Source organism: Heterodontus francisci, chromosome 23 (assembly GCF_036365525.1).
Source record: "Heterodontus francisci isolate sHetFra1 chromosome 23, sHetFra1.hap1, whole genome shotgun sequence".
Lineage (NCBI taxonomy): Eukaryota > Metazoa > Chordata > Chondrichthyes > Heterodontiformes > Heterodontidae > Heterodontus > Heterodontus francisci.
Window position 1 is genome coordinate 47882036 of NC_090393.1, and position 20492 is coordinate 47902527.

Here is a 20492-nt window from a genome sequence, read left to right on the forward strand (position 1 = left end):
GTGATCGTGAGATAAGGCGTCAATGAAACTTTGGATAAATTTGAGGATGTGTTGCAAGCTTTTGATAATTATTTTCAGCTAAAAAGCAATAAGATCCTAGAAAGGGTGAAGTTCAATAAAAGGATTCAGAAGCTAGGCGGATCAGTGGACGCTTTAGTTAATGATTTGTATAGATTGGCTGAAGGATGTGCGTATGGAGCACTAAAGTCCAAATTGATTAGAGACTGTACAGTAGTTGGAATAGCTGACAAGTCTTTATCAGATCTCTTACAGTCAAAAGAGGACCTCACTCTGGTGAAAACAATTCAGATTGTGCGACAGGCAGAAGCCAGAGGACAAAATCGAGTCATCCTGAGGACTGAAGAGAAGCCTTGCAACGGAATGAATCTGACAACTGTACAGTTCCTCAAGCCCAAGGAGGGATAAAACACTGTAGAGAAGAAGGTGCACACAGGTGAGAGGGTGCAAGACACCAGGAAGCCCTGTCAGGGAAAGCACGGAGAAAACCTGAAAAGAGTGGGAAACCTTAGAAAGCACGGGAACACCCAGAAAAGAATGGGAAACCTCCAGGTACTGCAAGAACACCTCCATTAAGGAAAAGAAAATGTAAAATTAGAAGGGAATACCCAAAAGAGTTATGCACAGGATGGAGTCAGAGGGACCCACAGACGTGATCAGTGTACTGCTAGTAAAGCAGCATGCTTTAAGTGCAAGAAGTCAGGCCATTGTGGGAAAATGCGTCAGAGCAAGACCTCTTCTCATGAAAGTGCCAAACAAAAAGCTTTCTCACAGAATTGTGAATGAGTTGCACCAATTCCCAGTGGAAGAAAAACTAGAAGAAACCTTATCCTTATACCTCAAAAACAGCAACCAGTCATAACTGGAGGAACCCGGTGATGATCGAGAAACCCAGAGACAGCAGGATATTACAAACATTGGTAAAGGCCATCGAAGAGTATTGATCTTCCGAGTCTGACAAGAACACGATTAGGGAGAGTCATGTAGCCTCCTGAATGTTTGAATCTGTGATGGGGTAATATGTAAAGACTTGGGGGAAGATGGGGTAATATGTAAAGTCAAAATGAATGTATACATACAAAAATAAGGACAAAGACTTGGGAGAAATGTAGTATAAGGGTCTTAAAGGGTTAATGGTTCAGACAGTGAGAGTAACCCCTCCCACTGTAGTGATGATTGGTAATAGTCAGATGGGCAGTAAGCTTGGAAAGAGCTAAAGCACTATTAGAAGTCCTAGCGAGAGATCCTCATGGAAAGTGTAAATAGAATGTAAATGTAAATAAAGAGTTGATGTTTAGTCAGCCAGAGACTCCGAGACCTTTGTGAAGAATCTTTTAACTACGCTACCAACAACATACAATATCGTGACATTGATATACAGCAGTCCCATTGCCAACAAGTGAGGCCTCGGGACCCCCATTTGGTCCCGAAGTCGGGGTTCCGAAGCCTGTGGTAACATCCTGCTCACAAATTCCATTGCATAAACTCTCCAAACACACTCCATCATTCGGAAGAGAGAGTTTCTTGTTTTGAGTAGCATACCTGATGAGCATTAACTCGTCTTTCTCTTTCTGTTAAGAGGAAGAGAAAGGAAACAGGCCTTGCAATAACGTAAAATCTCACCCTGTCCTTTAGCAAACATCACCTATCACTTCACATACAATGGGCCAGATCTTGTTCTCCACCCGACACTGGGTTTCATAGCGGGCGGGGGGGGGGGGTGCGGAGAATCGGAGCGGCAGCGGCCATCACAGAACCCGACCCTGGCATTGCCAGTTCTCATCTACACAGGGGGCGGCGAAGTTCCGTGATGGCACCTCCGCCGCTCTGCGATGGGATACTGCTTTAAATATGGTATCTCTTTGTATCCATTTGAATGTAATTCGCCACAATCTTATCATCCGTTCCCAATCTTGAGCTCGATGTGCAGCACACACACGCCTTCACTTTCCCGTCCATGAGAAGCTGGCGCCACCGAGGCGGGGAAGGGGTCATCTCTGCATTATTTTATGGATGGGGGGGAAGGGGGCAACTCTGCATTTGGCTACACTGTTTTCAGGGCTAGCAGCCTTTTAAAGATGGCACCAGCACCTGCTCCTGCATCAGGTGACACCGTTCACATTGGCGCCAATGCCACCCCGCCACGTGATTGGGGGGGGGGGGGGCGGTGGGAGGGGGTGGTGGCGCCCACCATCATTATGGTAAGTGGCCCTCCACCGCGTAATCGTGGTGGCACAGCTGTGTGGGGCATGTGTGGGATGGCCGCCATGTTCCGTGCCCGATCCAGCCGAATGAATCCACTATTTGAGGCAGAGCCACTGTTTTTATGTGGATATATGCAGCAGCCAACCTGTACACAGCATCATCCCTAAAACTGAAATAAGAGTTAGTCTGCTTTTGATAGTATTGGCTGAGGCAGAAACACTGGCATGGTAACCAAGGATAAGAACCTGCTCTACTTCAAACAGTATCGAATCTGCTGCACATTCACTGCTCTAAATTCATATCTCCTGCAATTCTAGGATTTATTTTATCTAAACTGCATTTTCTAGTCACACTACCATATGGAGGAATATTGAAAACCATCCTCAGAGTGGAACCAAAGAAGAAAAGCTCAGTTGGAGCTTTCTCGCCTTATATTAGGAGCATTGAGTTACTGCTCAGGACATTAAGTTGAAAAACAACCAACAAGCTAACTACTTAAAAAATACAAAAGCAACGCTGCATATTCAACAGGGGCAATTTTGTAAAATATCACTATTAAACAGAGCCCACATTTTATAACAAACAAGGCACTGACTGGGCTCACAACAACAACTTCTTGTTATAGGTTTAGGGTGGGAACGGTAGGGCTTAGACCCTTGACAATTGAAGGCATGGCCACCAATGGTGGAGTGAAGGAAATAGGGATGCACAACAGGCCAGAGATGGAGGCATCCAGAGTTCTCGGACGGCTATAGGGTTGCAGCGATAGGGAGGGTTGAGGCCATGGAGGAATTTGATCACAAGGATAAAAATTTTGAAATCGAGGTGTTGCCAGACCAGGCGTCAACGCAGGTTAATAAACAGAGGTGGAAGATGAGATGCCTGCCAAGAGAGGATTGGAATAGTCAAATCTGGAGGCAACAAAAGCATGGATGAGGATTTCAGCAGCAAATGGGCTGAGGGAGGAGTGGATGAGGGGATATATAAATGAGGAATTCCAATCCATTGCTTTTATTATAGAGGGTATTACATAGTATTTACAGCAAAGGAACAGGCTATTCAGCCCAATAACTCCATGCCAGTGTTTACGCTCCACACAAGCTCCTCCCTGTTTTCTTCATCTCACCCTATCAAATACATCCACTGCTTTCTCCCAAATATACTTATCTAGCTTCCCTTAAATGCATCCATGTTATTTCCCTCAACTACTCAGTGCGAAAAGAAAAATAAAACGTCTTGCATTTATATAGCGCTATTCACAACCACCGTATATCTCAAAGTGCTTTAGAATCATAGAGTTATACAGCACAGAAACAGGCCCTTCGGCCCATCGTGTCCGTGCCGATCATCAAGCACCTATCTATTCTAATCCCATTTTCTCGCACTTGGCCCGTAGCCTTGTATGCTATGGCATTTCAAGTGCTCATCTAAATACTTCTTAAATGTTGTGAGGGTTCCTGCCTCTACTACCCCTTCAGGCAATGTGTTCCAGATTCCAACCACCCTCTGGGTGAAAACATTTTTCCTCAAATCCCCTCTAAACCCCCTGCCCCTTACCTTAAATCTATGCCCCCCTGGTTATTGACACCACCTCTAAGGGAAAAAGTTTCTTCCTCTCTATGCCCTGCATAATTTTGTATACCTCAATCAGGTCCCCCCTCAGCCTTCTCTGCTCTAAGGAAAACAACCCTAGCCTATCCAGTCTCTCTTCATAGCTGAAATGCTCCAGCCCAGGCAACATCCTGGTGAATCTCCTCTGCACCCTCTCCAGTGCAATTACATCCTTCCTGTAGTGTGGCGACCAGAACTGTACACAGTACTCCAGCTGTGGCCGAACGAGCATTTTATACAGCTCCATCATAACCTCCCTGCTCTTATATTCTGTGCCTCGGCTAATAAAAGCAAGTATCCCATATGCCTTCCTAACCACCTTATCTACCTGTGCTGCTGTCTTCAGTGATCTATGGACAAGTACCCCAAGGTCCCTCTGACCCTCTGTACTTCCTAGGGTCCTACCATCCATTGTATATTCCCTTGCCTTGTTAGTCCTCCCAAAATGCATCACCTCACACTTCTGAGGATTAAATTCCATTTGCCACTGCTCTGCCCAGCTTACCAGCTCATCTATATCGTCCTGTAATCTAAGGTTTTCCTCCTCACTAGTTACGGCACCAATTTTCGTGTCATCCGCAAACTTACTGATCATACCTCCTATATTCACGTCTAATCATTAATGTACAGTGCAAACAGCAAGGGTCCCAGCACCGATCCCTGCGGTATACCACTGGTCACAGGCTTCCAATCGCAAAAACAACCCTCGACCATCACCCTCTGTCTTCTGCCACCAAGCCAATTTTGGACTCAATTTGCCAAATTGTCCTGGATCCCATGGCTCTTACCTTTTTGACCAATCTCCCATGCAGGACCTTATCAAAGGCCTTACTGAAGTCCATGTAGATTACATCAACTGCTTTACCCTCATCTACAAATCTAGTCACCTCCTCGTAAAATTCAATCAAATTTGTTAGACATGATCTCCCCCTGACAAAGCCATGCTGACTATCCCTGATTATTCCCTGCCTGTCCAAGTGGAGATTAATTCTGTCCCTCAGAACTTTTTCCAATAGTTTCCCTACCACTGATGTTAGACTCACTGGCCTGTAACTACCTGGTTTATCCCTACCACCCTTCTTGAATAATGGTACCACATTCGCGACCCTCCAGTCCTCTGGCACCTCTCCTGTGGCCAGAGAGGATTTGAAAATTTGTGTCAGAGCCCCTGCAATCTTCTCCCTTGCCTCACATAGCAGCCTGGGATACATCTCAGCTGGGCTTGGGGATTTATCCACATTTAAGCCTGTAAGCTTTACAGGCAATGAAGTACTTTTGAAGTGTTGTTACTGTTGTAGTGTAGGTAGAAAGTTCCACATTCTAACCACTCCCTGAATTCCTTATTGCATTTATTACTGTGGGCGGCACAGTGGTGCAGTGGTTAGCACCGCAGCCTCACAGCTCCAGCAACCCGGGTTCAATTCTGGGTACTGCCTGTGTGGAGTTTGCAAGTTCTCCCTGTGTCTGCGTGGGTTTCCTCCGGGTGCTCCGGTTTCCTCCCACATGCCAAAGACTTGCAGGTTGATAGGTAAATTGGCCATTATAAATTGCCCCTAGTATAGGTAGGTGGTAGGGAAATATAGGGACAGGTGGGGATGTGGTAGGAATATGGAATTAGTGTAGGATTAGCATAAATGAGTGGTGGATGGTCGGCACAGACTCGGTGGGCCGAAGGGCCTGTTTCAGTGCTGTATCTCTAAATAAATAAAAAAAAAACATTTTCTGTGTATGACTCCAAGTTTTAGACTTCCCCCACAAGTAGAACAGGTGATGAGGGTGGAGAGTGGGTTAATGTGGATAGCTCCTGAAAAGGAGCACAGGGATCGCGATGCACAATTAACCCACAGTCTGTTCAGTGGAATGCAAGCAGCACACAAACGTTGTGGCTGCACACATCGGTAAGGGCTCCGATATCATTACTAACTTATACACTATGGCTCCAGCAGGTGCTTGGAGCCATTCTGCAACTGATGCTGACCAGGGAAAGCGTGAAGAATGGCTGACCATGGGAGACAGCAGGCACCCAGGTTTGTATTGTCAGGAGGCAGGAGTCCCTCCAGACACAAGATGAGAAGGCACTGGGAGAACATAGCTGTGTAGTTAATGCCTGAAGAATAGCCCTAAGGATCAGATGCAGTACTGGAAATTTAGTGACCTTATAGGAGTGATCCAGGTCCGTGAAGGCATCTTCAAATGCCATATCCCACCAACTGTACCACTAGCCTCAGACACAGCCCCAGCACTTACCTGCTAACAATCTCTATCAATCAGGACTCATACTTAACATTAATAGCTTCACTTCACCTTCACACACTTAACACTGTTGCAAATCTCACACCCACATCTCACAGATTGCACACACTGAAAGCTATTCGACCATGACAGTCACATTGTGATATTACTTGTTCCTTTTGTACGTGAACTATTGTAAGATTCAAAGACTACCAGTAATAACCAAAGAAAATGTGGGTTTTTATTATACTTGAACTGGAACCTATATATACACAGTTGCTACAGCAGCGCACCAATACACATCTCACTCTGTCGGGCTACACCCACAACTCCCTGGTCATGTGTGACGCAACATCATTTCCTCCAGTCACCTTCACTTACAGCCTCTTAAGATGGTCCCACAAATCCCCTTTTTTTCAAAGATAAATTATATGTGCAATATATAATGATGTTGAGGTTCAGACCAACTATACATGATTAAAACAAAATGTTATTTACAGGTAAGCAAGTTTAACACTCTCTAAAACGTAGAGAAGGTTTGCTTATTTGTCCCGATCTTATCGCAAATCTCTTCCCAGAGCTGAGCTTGTCTTACCGACTCTTCTGAAACTCTGGTGATTCAGATTTCTGGTTAACACGTTCTTCCTCTGTCTTCATATTCTCTGTACGTTCATCTCCAGACTTTGTCTTTGACTATGTCTGCGATGATACAGGGTCGTCACATGCAGTGTTGTTGTATAGCTCTCTGAGTTGACTATGGTTCCATCTGAGAATCGCACCATTGGACGTCTGGGCCTCATGTGATCTGGACTGGCCTCATATCCTAGCAACCTCTGCAGGATACCAACTTCCCGACGCATGAGTGAGTACTCTGATCTTCTGTCCTACTTGCAATCGAGCCAATTCTGGTCCTGCTTGCCTGTCATACGATGCCTTCATCTTCCCTTGTTTGGAAAGAAGTATATCCTTTACTGTGGAAAACTTAGAGAGATGATGACTGGGCAGGCTGGTTCTTACCTACCTTCCAAATATCAACTCTGCAGGTGACGGTAAACCCATGTCCGATGGAGTAGCTCGGAGGTGCAGCATTGAAAACTTGAGATTTTGTCCCGTCTGCCTACATTTCAAAATTAGGGATATGATGGTGTGCACCATGTGTTCAGCCATGTCGTTGGGCTTTGGATAATGTGGCAACGATGTCACATGACAGACTCCCCACCTGGCACATGTCTTGAAAACGTCTTCCTGCATATTGCAGCCTATTATTGGAGATAATTTTTTCCAGGACGCCAAATAGTCTGAACAGAGCATTGACTGTATCAGCAACCATTACACTTGACATATCTCATGATTGGAAACTTGGTGAAGTAATCCGTAACAAGGAGGAAAGCATCACCTTGACATGAAATAAATCTGTGCCGATCTTCGCCCATGGATGTGAAGGTGTTTCATGCAGAATAAAAGGTTCCTTCTGTTGATTTGGCTGACAACTTTGACATACCTCACAGGATATCATCACCATCTCAACATCACTGTTGATTCCTGGCCAGTAGGCTGTCTATCTGGCAAGGCACCTGGTACGTTCTATTCCTAAATGCCCCTGATGCAGTTGTGTTGGAATATCAGAATGCAGAGCTTGTTTCTCTTTAAAAATCACCCCTTGTTATATACCAAGATCATCTCGATACAGCCAGAAACAGCATAGACGTTCGCTTACTTCCTGCATGGTGTCAGGCCATCCTTCCACAAGCACCTTCCCCAACAGCGATAGGATAGGTTCACATGCCATCTCATCTCTTAGTTGCTTGCAATTGTGGGGTCCAAAACTCATGAGAACGATCTTCAAGACAGCATCAATCCCAGTAAAGAGAGGGAGGACAAGAAAGAAAGGGGATAACACCACAGGGGGTGGTAGCACCACAGAGGGGGTAACACCACAGAGGGGAAACACAGTGGGGGGGGGGGGGGGGGTGGGGGAAGAGAGAGGGAGAGAGAGGCACACAGAGAGAAAGACAGAGAGAGAGAGAGAGAGAGAGGAGGGAGAAAGATCAATCAAGATCATTTCTGACAGATGGACATCTACCAGGAATATATTGCATTGCTACAAGAAGTGTGCGGGCAGATATTGACTACTTGTGCAATCAAAGAAAATGCCAGGTATTTCAATAAATCAGTGTGCAACATAGTGACGAGAAAGTAAGTCAATAAATTAGTCTTCTCATTTAAAATTTCTTCACAAAAATGCACATTTGTTGTTGTTTTGATTAATAGTAAGATACATTTTTAATGCTTTTATCTTTCTGAAATTGTCTCACTGACCTCCTATGTTTGACAAAAATTGTAATGTGGCCCTCCCATGCAAAAAGGTTGGGCACCCCTGCTCCAAGTCTTTAACCTTCTGTTTTAAAATAACCTAGATTATTTAAAAACACAAGTTTAAAGGCTTGTATTATGTAAACTCATTTTAAAATGGCACAAGTCACTTAGGAAATGTCTCAATTTCTGCGCTCTGGTATGCATTACTTTCACTTGGGACAGAAGCTCAGTGACATGTTGAAAGTTGCTAGACTTATACTTCTATAAAAACATCGCAATTCTGCTGCTATCCATTTGGAATCAATTTGTTCCAGAACTTGTATTGACGGGAAAACAAGTAGGAAAATCCAAGGAAACTCCAGAAGTCAACACTGTAAGTTCCTCATGAATGCAATAGTACAGTGTAATGGGGCTGAGTGAAATTGGCAAAAACAGGATGCTGCTGAGCCATATTCAATAGTTAGTAAATACAATGTAATGAATAGCTTTAATAAAAATTAATCTATAATGAACTGTCTATGGTTCCTTAACAAAATCCATGCTGCAGTTGCAGTTTTAAACAACTGTCAGGGAAGACACAGTAAAAATTTATTATGCTTCAATAACCATGTTAGAAACAGTCATTAACTTTTTGTTTGCTGTGAATTGGATTAAAGGACAAGTTTACAAGTGCATCATTTACTATCCAATTTGAGGGAAGATAATCTGACCGGCCAATGTCATTTGAAAGTTGTCTGTATCATAAAGTTATGTTAAAAGTGCACCTTTGATAACAAGTAAGAGATTTGGCTTTGGCATAAATTGGTTAGTCTGGAGTACAATCTTACAGATAGTGACATAACATTTTGTAACTGAATAACATATGCAGTAGCAACCGCTCAACATTTTTGCAGAAAAGCTTTTAGTTAATAATTATCTTGTCAGAGCTGAATCAGAATCAACAGTGATGGACTGAGATATAGGCATAAGTGAATTTAAGAGAAGAGCATCACTTTATTGAAGGGAACTGTAGGGCACTCTTTATTTTCAATTGTGTTCATCTAATTTTGTCACTAGCTTAGGTGAGCAAATTCCATGTTGTCCATGATAGATTCTGTTGTTTCTATGTTTTAAAATCCAGGACCTTGCTTAGCAGCCAGTCAAGATGAATAAACTAGTTTTCGTTAGCTACAATTAATCTCTCTAACCCTTCCTGTTCCACTCTGCTTTTCTGTTTTACATGACTCTTCTGAAGTACTATCTGCTCCATCCTATAAAATTCTCCTGATTTAGAGATCAATGTCCTTTTGTTGGCTGCCCTGTCTTTCTTCACATATTACAAGCAGGTGGAGAAGTTCATAAAGTAGCTAAGCATACAAACATCAATGCTAAAGAGTGGCGAGTCGAAGAGACTTCGCAGTTGGCAGGAAAAAAGACAGAAGTGCAAGGAGACAGCCAACTGTGTAATGGCCCCGACAAACCACTGACCTCCTCTAGGCGCCGACCCATTGTCTTTTGAGACAAGGAGGCCAAAGAAGAGAAGAAGGAGAAGTTCCACAAACATTCACCATCATGGGTTAAATTGTCTTGTGACAACAGCAGTGTGAGAAATAGTCTGTCTTCCAATGCTGATTTTTTACTGCCTCGCCTCAATAAAAATCCTCTCCTTGAGTTTCATGGTTTATTGGATTAATTTGTACTCCTTACACAATGTAAATCCACAGAGATCATCTGATAAGGTCCACCTACCATCCTGTGACATGGTGTAGCTAGCTTTATTCTGTCAACAAAAGTAATTCGCATTGGCACCGCATACTGTTTTCTTGCTAGCTAGTTATTACAGTTGTACTGCTCGCCATTGATGTTTGTATGCTTAGCTACTTTATTTATAGGGAGAAATGTGTTTTAAATCAGACTGTGTTTTGATGGCATTAGATTGGTTATAAACTTGATGTACAGATTAATTGCCGCATGTCCATGGCTGAGTCAATAATTTTGTCAATTGACCTTGGTGCAACATGTCAATCCCTATTCCTGGTGGGAAAGGATAGCACAAGTGCTAAAGAGTGAGGTTGCACACTAGTTTTGCTGCAGAGGACTCAGATGATGACTTGGATGGGTCAGGCTACAGGAGAAGACTGATGGGTGTTTAAACTGAAATACTTGGTGCAATGAAAAGCCTACCAGAAAGCCTGTGTTAAATGTCAAGGTACATGGAAGCATCTTGTACCCACTTGGCATGGGGCTTGTTTGCACAGAGCTTAGAGCCCATCTGTTCCAGCATGGAACAGGTGGCCACCCCCATCAACATATTTTTGGACTGAACCATGATGCAGTGTCAGATGACCAATGTCTCAGCTTCCATTGCAGCACAAGCAGCATCCATGTCTGAGTGCTGCTATGTAGCTCAGACAGCTGTCATCGTGGCTTTGGAAACCAGTGTTCAAAGAGTTTTCAGGGTGTTGCAGTAGTCCTGCAATCTGTTCTCCAACAGTTCTGCCCCCTAAAGACCCTCTGCAGATATGGCCTTCTTCCGAGAGGCCTTCTCCTCCTCTTCCCGCCTCAGGCAACTTGACCTGCTCTCAATGCTAAGAGGAAATCATACCAGGCCACCCATGTCTAGAAACAACTGGTTTGTGCACATGCCTTTAAGTCACCAGAAAAGCACTGCAGCAGCAGCCAGACCTCTCCCTTGAAAAGCACACAAAATGCATAGAATTACAGGAATGGTCACTGACTCATGGTTAAGCAATGCCTTGATTTTCAAATTTTCATCCTTCTTTTCACATCAGTCCATGCCCTCGGCCCTCCCTATCTCTTATCTCCTGCAGCCCCACAACCCTCCAAGATACCTGCAGTCTCTAATTCTGGCCTTTTGAGCATTCCCGATTTTAACCACTCCTCCATTGGTGGCCGTGCTGTCGGCTGCCTTGGCCCTAAGCTCTGGAATTCCCTCCCTAAACCTCTCCTTCCCTCTACCACTCTTTCCATGTTTAAGGCGCTCCTCAAAACCTACCTCTTTGGCTAAGCTTTTGGGGAGCTGCCCTAATATCTCCCTTTGTGGCTTAGTGTCATATTTTATTTTATAATGCTCCTGTGAAACGCCTTGGAACATTGTATTTCATTAAAGGCGTTATATAACTATAAGTTGTTATTCTGAGTGGATAAGAGAGTGTGTAGGGTGGAGCACGGAGCTCCAAAATGGAAGTGCTGGCAGGCAAATCAGCGTTGCACACTGATTAACGTCATGAAATGCCTGCTCGGCATACTTCCAAGGGACATTAGGTGCATGCACATTAATCCTTTCATCAATATAGAGTCCAGCACACTTTGGGACAGAAATGTGTTCGTACACCATGGATGCACTTTTGGAGCCTTAAGGAACCTTGTAGCGTCCAAATACCAGATGCTACGGGCCCAATTTCACCCCCATCATCTCTATATTCACCCTATCAAACCCCTACATAATTTTAAAGGTCTCTATCAAGTTGCGTCTCTCTGCCTTTTCTTTGCTGGAGAAAATAGCCCCAGTCTATTCAGTCATTCCTGATAGTTACCAACTCAAAACAGCCACAATGAGCTCATCATTTTAAAGGGAAACAATGGATAACTGATTGCTGCCAGTTACTTGTGTCCTGTTCATTGCACACACAAAAAATCAAGATCTCTATTTGGGATGATCAAAATAGCAAGGGACTAGCTGGATATTTTCCCTGCAAATTCTCCACCCTCAAGTATTTATCCAATTCCCTTTTTTTAAGATATTATGGAATCAGTTTGCCACCCGTCCAGATCATAGATACAGCTTGATGCATAAAAAATGCTTTCCTTATGTCGCCTCCGGTTCTTTTGCTAATTGCAGGGACTGAAACAATTCAGTCAATTTTTCTTCTCGTAAAAAGGTTTTGGTAACAGTACATCCCATCATCTATCCAAGCTGGAAGTTCAAAGTTAGCCTTTTGTGTAGTCAGTCATTAGAATTCCAAAAGAACTCCTGAAGTGTTACAAATAACTAGTTTTTAACTCATCAGATGTTGCAACTCCATTGTATTACATCTGCAACTGGCATGGAAGAAAGAAATGGCTCAAAACATCTGGGATGTATGGGCTATTTGGCTTCATTTTCTCCAAACTTTACAATACAATAACCCAGTTCTTTTGCATCAATGATTACACACAGACTGACGTGTGATCTAACTCAGTGACAAGTCGAGAGACATAAATGGGATCATAAACCCATGACCGGAGCATGCAGGACCACTGTGAATACTCACTGCCAGAAGAGACTTACCATATATATTTTTGATTTGTTTTGTCCTTCCTTGGACTTGTAATATTCCATTCGTGACATTTCCTTCTCCTTTTACCAATGTGTACTCTCCCCTCCCATTGAAGGTGAAGCTAGTGCCATCAAATGTGAAGAGATGTGGGTCTCCAAATGCTGTGCCTGGGAGAGAGTTCAAGAAATTTATTGTTATTTATTGTTAAACTTTGGAATTGTTTATATATTTTTTTAAAAAACGGACTCGATATATCCTTGTTTTTACAATTCGGATTCATGGTCTACAATTTCAGAATTGATGGGGTCGTTTTCAACGTGCTGTCCAGGCATGAACCTGGATTGGATGCGTGAGAGACACTACCCAATTTTCATTCCCATTGATTTGTGTTGACCTTTGCAGCAAGTTGAAAATCTAGCCCCAAGGATCTGCTAGTCACTTAAATCTGCCAGTCACAGTTAATCACAGTTCTCAGCCAGCCCACTATGGCGAGCACTTCATGTATTGTGGCTTTGAGGGGGAAGAACTTGGAACATTGTGAAAACCTTTGTGCTGCTTCTAGATGACACTACCACAATCATCACACTGTGTTTCAGAGACTCGGGGGCTCAATTTTCCTCATCAGCAGATTTGTTCCCTAGAACTGTTCTTCAACCTGCCAGTGCTACACTGCAGAAGACAAGTCCAATTTTCTGCAGTGCAGTTTCATTACATAATCACGGCTGACCCCAGGCATGCTAAGCACCCTCTATAGACTGCCCATCTCTGGGCAGACAGCAAATCCAGGACTATCGCCGCAGCTAAAGGGATCAAGGCAGCCAGGTAGTACTTTTAACCGCAGGATCTGAGGCTGGTGCTTAGTCAGGACATGGGGCACACGGGTTTACAGGCTCTTCAGGTGGACGGTTGTGCTGGTTAAAGTGCCACCTAGTGGCAGAATGCTGTCAGAATACAGTTCTGCAAATCTGATGGTTTCAACAACTTGTTTTTCTACAGCTCCTTTAACACGGTAAAACATCTCAAGGTGCTTCACAGGACCATAAACAGACCAGAATTGACACCATGCCAAAGAAGGAAACTCTAGAAAAGGTGCCCAGAGGCTTGCCCAAAGAGGGAGATTTTTAAGGAGCATCTTAAAGAAGGACGGAGAGCTGGTGATGCAGAGAGATTTAGGGAGGGAATTCCAGAGCTTCAAGCCTAGACAGTTGAAGGCGTGGCCAGCAATGGTGGAGCAAAAGATATTTTCTATATTCTACCTCCTTCCGTTCTTGACAGACCTAACCCACCAATCCCTAACACCACCAACCTCCATTTGGCTGGGGTAGACTGGAACTCCTAAGTGTTTTATTTGAGGTCTTAGTGTTTCATATTCAGCAAAGACAATAGAATGTTGAACTGTCTATGCAAACAGTAGATTATAAATCAGAGGAAGTCATGATCGAACTGTCCAGTGCTCTGGTCAGACCACACCTTGAATACGGTGTCCATGGTGATAAGTTTGATCTTGAGCAATGGTGTAAAATGGGTGAAATCGTCAATGGAAATAAAAATTGGGGGAAATGTACAACGGGTGTCTGATCTGATATTGGCTGTTTCACATTGTCACCCAAAGTCAATTGTACGCAAAGCTGCATTCACTGGCCAGTAAAGTTTGAATGTTTTAACAGTGCAGATGGAAGTGCCCAGGCCCTCAAATCACTGCTAAAAAAGACTCCATTGAAATTCATAAAAGGTCTGACAGACTTTTTCCAACTTAGCTTGATGTTATTCCTCGTGCAGCATTAAGTCCAAATGTCGTAAGATGGCCACCTTCAAGGGCGTCACATGTTGCTATATCCTATAGTCAGATTTGAATCCAACTCCAGAGTTATACTGTCATCTCCACATTGCTGCAAATAATGCAATCGATGGAACTGCCTCTCGAGATAAGCAATAGCTATGGTGGCAGCAGCTCGTGTCTGTGAGGCTTGAGCATTTTCCTGGCTGCCAATAGAACGCCTATGAAGCAGGGGCAGTAATGAGGCCTATTGACAGCATCCAAAGGCAGAATGTCTACACATCCTCCTCAAAAGCTACAACAATTCCCCATTAAAAATTCTAATGCTAGAACTGTATTTTAATAGAGAAGTAATCTGCAGTTGATTATCATAAAATGTTATGTTTCGTATTGCATAATAAAAAATGTATTTTTGGCTGGGTCAACTAAATTGAGAACAGGCCTGACAAACAAACTTTAGCTTTCATCTTGTTTGGCAAGACACTCTCCATGGGCACTTAGACTGTCTATTATTGTCTAACTGTTCCTTCGCACATTATTACACTAATAAATCTCCACTATTGATCTCACTTACCAACTTTTGGAGGTATGTAGGTTCTGCAGTCACTTGAGGGCCTATGCAGGAAGTAGTACTGGCAGTTGTCAGACCACAGGCAACAGTAATAGAAACTAATCACATCGTAGACGCCGTGAGAGAAGCCAGGAATTCGCGGGGGTTTCATGTATGGCGGGGAGCCCCAGTCATGCCCTCGGTCAGGGGTACTGCCTCCTATGGAGTCTCCAGTCAGAATCTGTCTGCCTTCGACATCATAGCAGCACTGCTGTCCCGCTCCGTACTGGGGGCTGGTGGAGCAAGAATAACTAGTCAGTGGGAGAATGTTATTGATAGAAAAGGCTGTCAGTAGCAAACAACAACAACTTGTATTTATATGGCACCTTTAAAGTAGTAAAATGTTCCAAGTCACTTCACAGAGGGGCAAAAAGACACAAATTGAAACCAAGCCACATAGGAGATATTAGGATAGGTGACCAATTGTTCATTCATGAAGGCAGGTTTTAAAAGCAAAAAAAGACTTGCATTTATATAGTGCTTTTCACAACCACCGGACATCTCAAAGCACTTTACAGCTAATTAAGGACTTTTGAAGTGTAGTCACTGTTGTAATGCAGGAAACCAGCAAGCTCCCACAAACAGCAATCTGATAATGACCAGATAACCTGTTTTTGTGATGTTGATTGAGGGATAAATATTGACCAGGACACCGGAGTTAACTCCCCTACTCTTCTTCGAAATAATGCCATGGGATCTTTTACAACCATCCAAGAATTCCTATGAAGACTACTGATCGTCCCAGATATATTGCAATCAGATCGGGAAGACTTTTCAAACCTCTGATGAGACTGAATCTGTAAAGTCAGAGACGTGGGCGGGGGGTGGGGGAGAGAAAGTAGTAGAGAAGTCATAAATGTATATATGTGCACGGCTCTCCGAATGAGCAATTTGCCTAGTGCCATTCCCCCCCCCTTCTCCCCGTAATCCTGCACATTCTTCCTTTTCAGATAACAGTCGAATTCCCTTTTGAATTCCTCAATTGAACCTGCCTGCACCACACTTCCAGGCAGTGTATTCTAGACCTTAACCACTCCCTGCATGAAAAAGCTTTCCTCATATTGCTTTTGCTCCTCTTGTCAATTACTTTAAATCTGTGCCCACTTGTTCTCGATCCTTTCATGCGTAGGAACAGTTTCTCCCTATCTGCTCTGTCCAGACACCTCATAATTTTGAATACCTCTATCAAGTCACCTCTCAACCTTCTCTTCTCCAAGGAAAACAGTCCCAACTTCTCCAATTTATCTTCATAACTGAAGTTCCTCATCCCTGGAACCATTCTCGTGAATCTTTTCTGCACTCTCTCCAATGTTTTCACATCATTCCTAAAATGTGGTGCCCAGAATTGTTTGCAATACTCCAGCTGAGGCCGAACTAGTGTCTTATACAAGTTCAACATAACTTCCTTCCTGTTGTACTCTATGTCCCTTTTAATAAAGCCTAGGATACGGTATGCCATATTAACCGCTCTCTCAACCTATCCTGCCACCTTCAATGACTTATGAACATATACACCTAGGTCCCTCTGCTCCTGCACCCCCTTTAGAATTGTACCCTTTATCTTATATTGTCTCTCCATGTTCTTCCTACCAAAATGAATCACTTCACATTTCTCTGCATTGAACTTCATCTGCCACCTGTCTGCCCATTCCACCAACTTGCCTTTGTCCTTTTGAAGTTCTACACTATCCTCCTCACAGTTCACAATGCTTCCAAGTTTCACATCATAGGAACATAGGAAGGCCATTCGGCCCATCGAGCCTGCCCTGCCATTCAATATAAGCATGGCTGATCATCCACTTCAATGCCATTTTCCCACACAAATTATCTGTATACTCAAGCAGAAGAGAGGGACAGTCCTGAAATATCTATCTTTCCAATCCAGCGATAGATACTGGCAATGCCTGTAAGACTCAGGATCGCATCAATAAAGATTTTGGTTAGCGCCCGTAACTTAAATACAAGCTGACCCTGCCCATCTATGCTGCTCTCGGCCCTCAGTAAAATCCACCATTCTGGATCTGCAGCAGTCATTAACATAAATGCTAACCAATCTAATCCTTTCCTTCGCAGGGTCCCCTTACCCACCCAATCCAATTGCTTCCACAAAAGTACTGGCAAAGTGATGGAGGCATTAAAAGTACAATACAGACTGTAGACTATGGGATTGTGCCATTTCACAGCTAAACCACTAGGTGGAGCATCCTGCCAGAGGGAGAGAGACAGACAGAGCAAGGGATCAGGATAGAGAGGGCAAGGCATAGAGAGAGAGAAACAGAGGGAGCCAGAAAGAGAGAGAGAGAGAACAAGGCAGAGATAGAGATAAAAAGAGAGGAGGACAGAGATAAAAAGAGAGAGAGAAAGGCACAGATAGAGAAAAAAAGAGAGGGACAGAGTTAGAAAGCCAGAGACAGAGAGCGCAAGTGTATTTGCTAATGCCATCCTGATGGGACGCCTAAGGATATAGAGTTAGAAACCAAAAAAACAAATAAAACAATAAAGATTATACCAAATGAAAATGTATTTTCAGTTGTTATCCAAAGCCATCAAATTATGACTTTATGGCCAAGATTTGAGTTGTGCTGTTTGGAAACCTGCTCGAGATGGAAACCACATCTGCCAAATGGAAACATATTAATTTCGTCATATGAAACAGTATTTGAACTGGTACTGAACCTTGAACATAACTTGTTTAAAAAAGACCACAGGACTGAGTGGCTAAAAACATGGCTGTACATTTGCATTCTGAGAGACAATTGCCCAGAGAGACAATGGAAGTACTCCCTGATTCAATTAGCCAAATGGGATTGTGTCAATAATGATGATCAAGAGACATTGAGATTCGTTGAATGTGTAAGAGCCAGCATTCCAGCACCCCCACCACCCCCCCCCCACGCCCCCCCCCCCCGGGGGGTGTGCATGCTAGTGTGGTCGCGTTGCATATTTTTGGTAGTTTTAATGGAGTTAGTGTTTGAAGGTCAATAAACTTACACCTTTCCTCTTTAAATCTGAGCAAACCTGTCTGGTTGATTTCTTTACAGTTACAATTAGAGAGCAGTGAGCAAGGACTCACTGAGGGGAAGCTGTGTTTTTAAAAGTTAAACCCTGTTACAGCCAAACCAGGAAAAGGCCAAGAGGGGAGACCTAGACCCCTTCCTCACCTGGTCGTAATATGCTCAATGATAACTGGACATACTGCAGAAGCCCACTGCCCCAGGGGATCATTAGAAATATCAGTGACCAGAGTAATGTAGAAGAAAGTATTTCTGTAAACTCCTTTCACAACCTCAGGACATCCCAAAGTGCATTGCACTAATAAAGTACATTTGAAGTATAGTCACTTTGTCATATAGGAAACACAGCAGCCAATTTATACACAGCAAATTCGCACAAACAACAATGTGATAACGACCAGACAATCTATTTTAGTGCTTTTGGTTGAGGGATAGATATTGGCCAGGACTTCAGGGAGAACTGCCCTGCTCTTCTTCAAATATTGTCATGGGATTTTGTACATCCACCTGAGAAAGCAGACAGAGCCTCAATTTAGTGAGGGGCATTCCCTTAGCGGAAGGGATCAATAACCAGGGGGCATAGATTTAAGGTAAGGGGCAGGAGGTTTAGAGGGGATTTGAGGAAAAATAATTTCACCTAGAGGGTGGTTGGAATCTGGATCACACTGCCTGAAGGGGTGGTAGAGGTAGGAACCCTCACAACATTTAAGGAGTATTTAGATGAGCACTTGAATCGCCATAGCAGACAAGGCTACGGGCCAAGTGCTGGAAAATGGGATTAGAATAGTTAAGTGCTTGATGGCCGGCACAGACACAATGGGCCGAAGGGCCTGTTTCTGTATAACTCTATGACTCTGACTCAAATGTCTCATTCAAAAAATGGCAGGTGCGGTAATTTTCAAGGTCATCACCTAGCCTGTAACATGGCAAAGCTGGTCACCTGCTTGTTGTAGAAGCTGCCTGATTTTCACTCCATGGATTTCAGGCTCCACACAAAAGCAAAATTATCTTCCTGGCCCCCTTCCATTGCACTGAGGTCAACTTTTCCCTGGCCCTTTCCCCCTCCTCTCACCCACACATTTACCCTCATTCGGTCCTTCTTTCCTCCACTCTCTCCACCTCCCTTTCCCCATCCTTCCCTCCTCCTCTCCCTTCTCCATTCCTGTTATCTCTCTCGTTCTGTATCCTCGACCCATCTATTCACTACCTTTTTCTTCTGCCCTCCTCTCTCCTCCTTCCCCCCCCCTCTCTTTTCCCACTCACTCTATCTTGTCCCCTTCCTCCATTATCCTTTTCCTCTCCACCTACTCCCTTTCCCTCACCACCTCCAATCAGACTCCTTCCCCACCTTGGTTCAGTAGTGTCCCTGCTCCTTAACCATGTTTAACCTGAGAAGTGTATTTGGTCTTGACTCTCACAGCACCTCCCTGCAGCATAGCTGCACTGGCCGCAGCACCTGCCTTCCATATGCAGTGCTGTTGTCCTTTTGTCTGTGAGCTGCATATCCTGCACAGGGAAGGTGCTCCAACTAGTGGCTCATCTATGAAATCATAATGACTTGCTCAACAGCAAGACAATTACATAGAAATAAAATGGAATTTACAGTGCAGAAACTGGCCATTCGGTTCAACAGGTCTATGCTGTTGTTTATGCTGCACAGAAGCCTCCTTCCAACTTAGTTCATCTAACCCTATCTGCATATCCTTCCAACCTTCTTCCTAGTTCAAATCCCACCATGGCAAGTTATAGAGTTAAATTCAATCAATCTGGCAATTTGTGGACCAGTCCCAGAAAATGACCATGAAAAGCTGCCAGATTGTCAAAAAACTCAAGTGATTCAACAAGTGTCCTTCAGGGAAGAAAACCTCTCACCCCTGACAAGGGTAATCTTGATTTCGACCATGTGTGTAAAATCAGTGACATCAGATCAACTGCCCATTATATATCTCTCCCAATTTTCATTTCTATTGACTTGAATTGAGATGAAACTCCACAGGGATGTATAATTGGTGACTAATCCATTATCACCTATTTTACACCATCTCCCAAAAATACCCCCTTCTAGGGTGGCTTACACTTGACTCCAGCCCTGTGGTTCACTTTTAATGGCCTCAGGGAAACTAAGGATGGGCATTAAATGCAGCCTTGCCAGTGTCATCCAGATCCCAAAAACAAACATTAAAAAAGAGAAGCACTTTTTGCTCATTGAGGGAAAATGTTGCTGCTTTGTTATTTCAGGCACCCAGTGCTCTCTCCAAAAACTTTCAGGTCATCTGTAGCACCTTCCAACGGAGAGTAATGCTGCATTTACTCTTCCCAATATCATTCCTCAGCCTCAGCTTATCTACAGGACTTGATTGGTTAGATACTTGATTGAGTAGATACTAAAAAGGTTGGCTATGCTTTGGGTAGATAAGTCACCTGGTCCAGATGGCTTGCATCCCGGGTTG

At 43.7% G+C, this 20492-nt stretch overlaps 1 protein-coding gene across 1 annotated transcript in view; it reads right to left on the minus strand.

Moving 5' to 3' along the window:
* susd2 (sushi domain containing 2) overlaps positions 1-20492 on the minus strand; it is a 140843-nt gene that overhangs the window by 50449 nt on the left and 69902 nt on the right. The window contains exons 8-9 of the mRNA XM_068055197.1: positions 14993-15261; positions 12653-12808 (exon numbers count right to left, since the gene is read on the minus strand). Coding sequence (XP_067911298.1) covers positions 12653-12808; positions 14993-15261 — 425 coding nt within the window. The remainder of the gene's footprint in view (positions 1-12652; positions 12809-14992; positions 15262-20492) is intronic.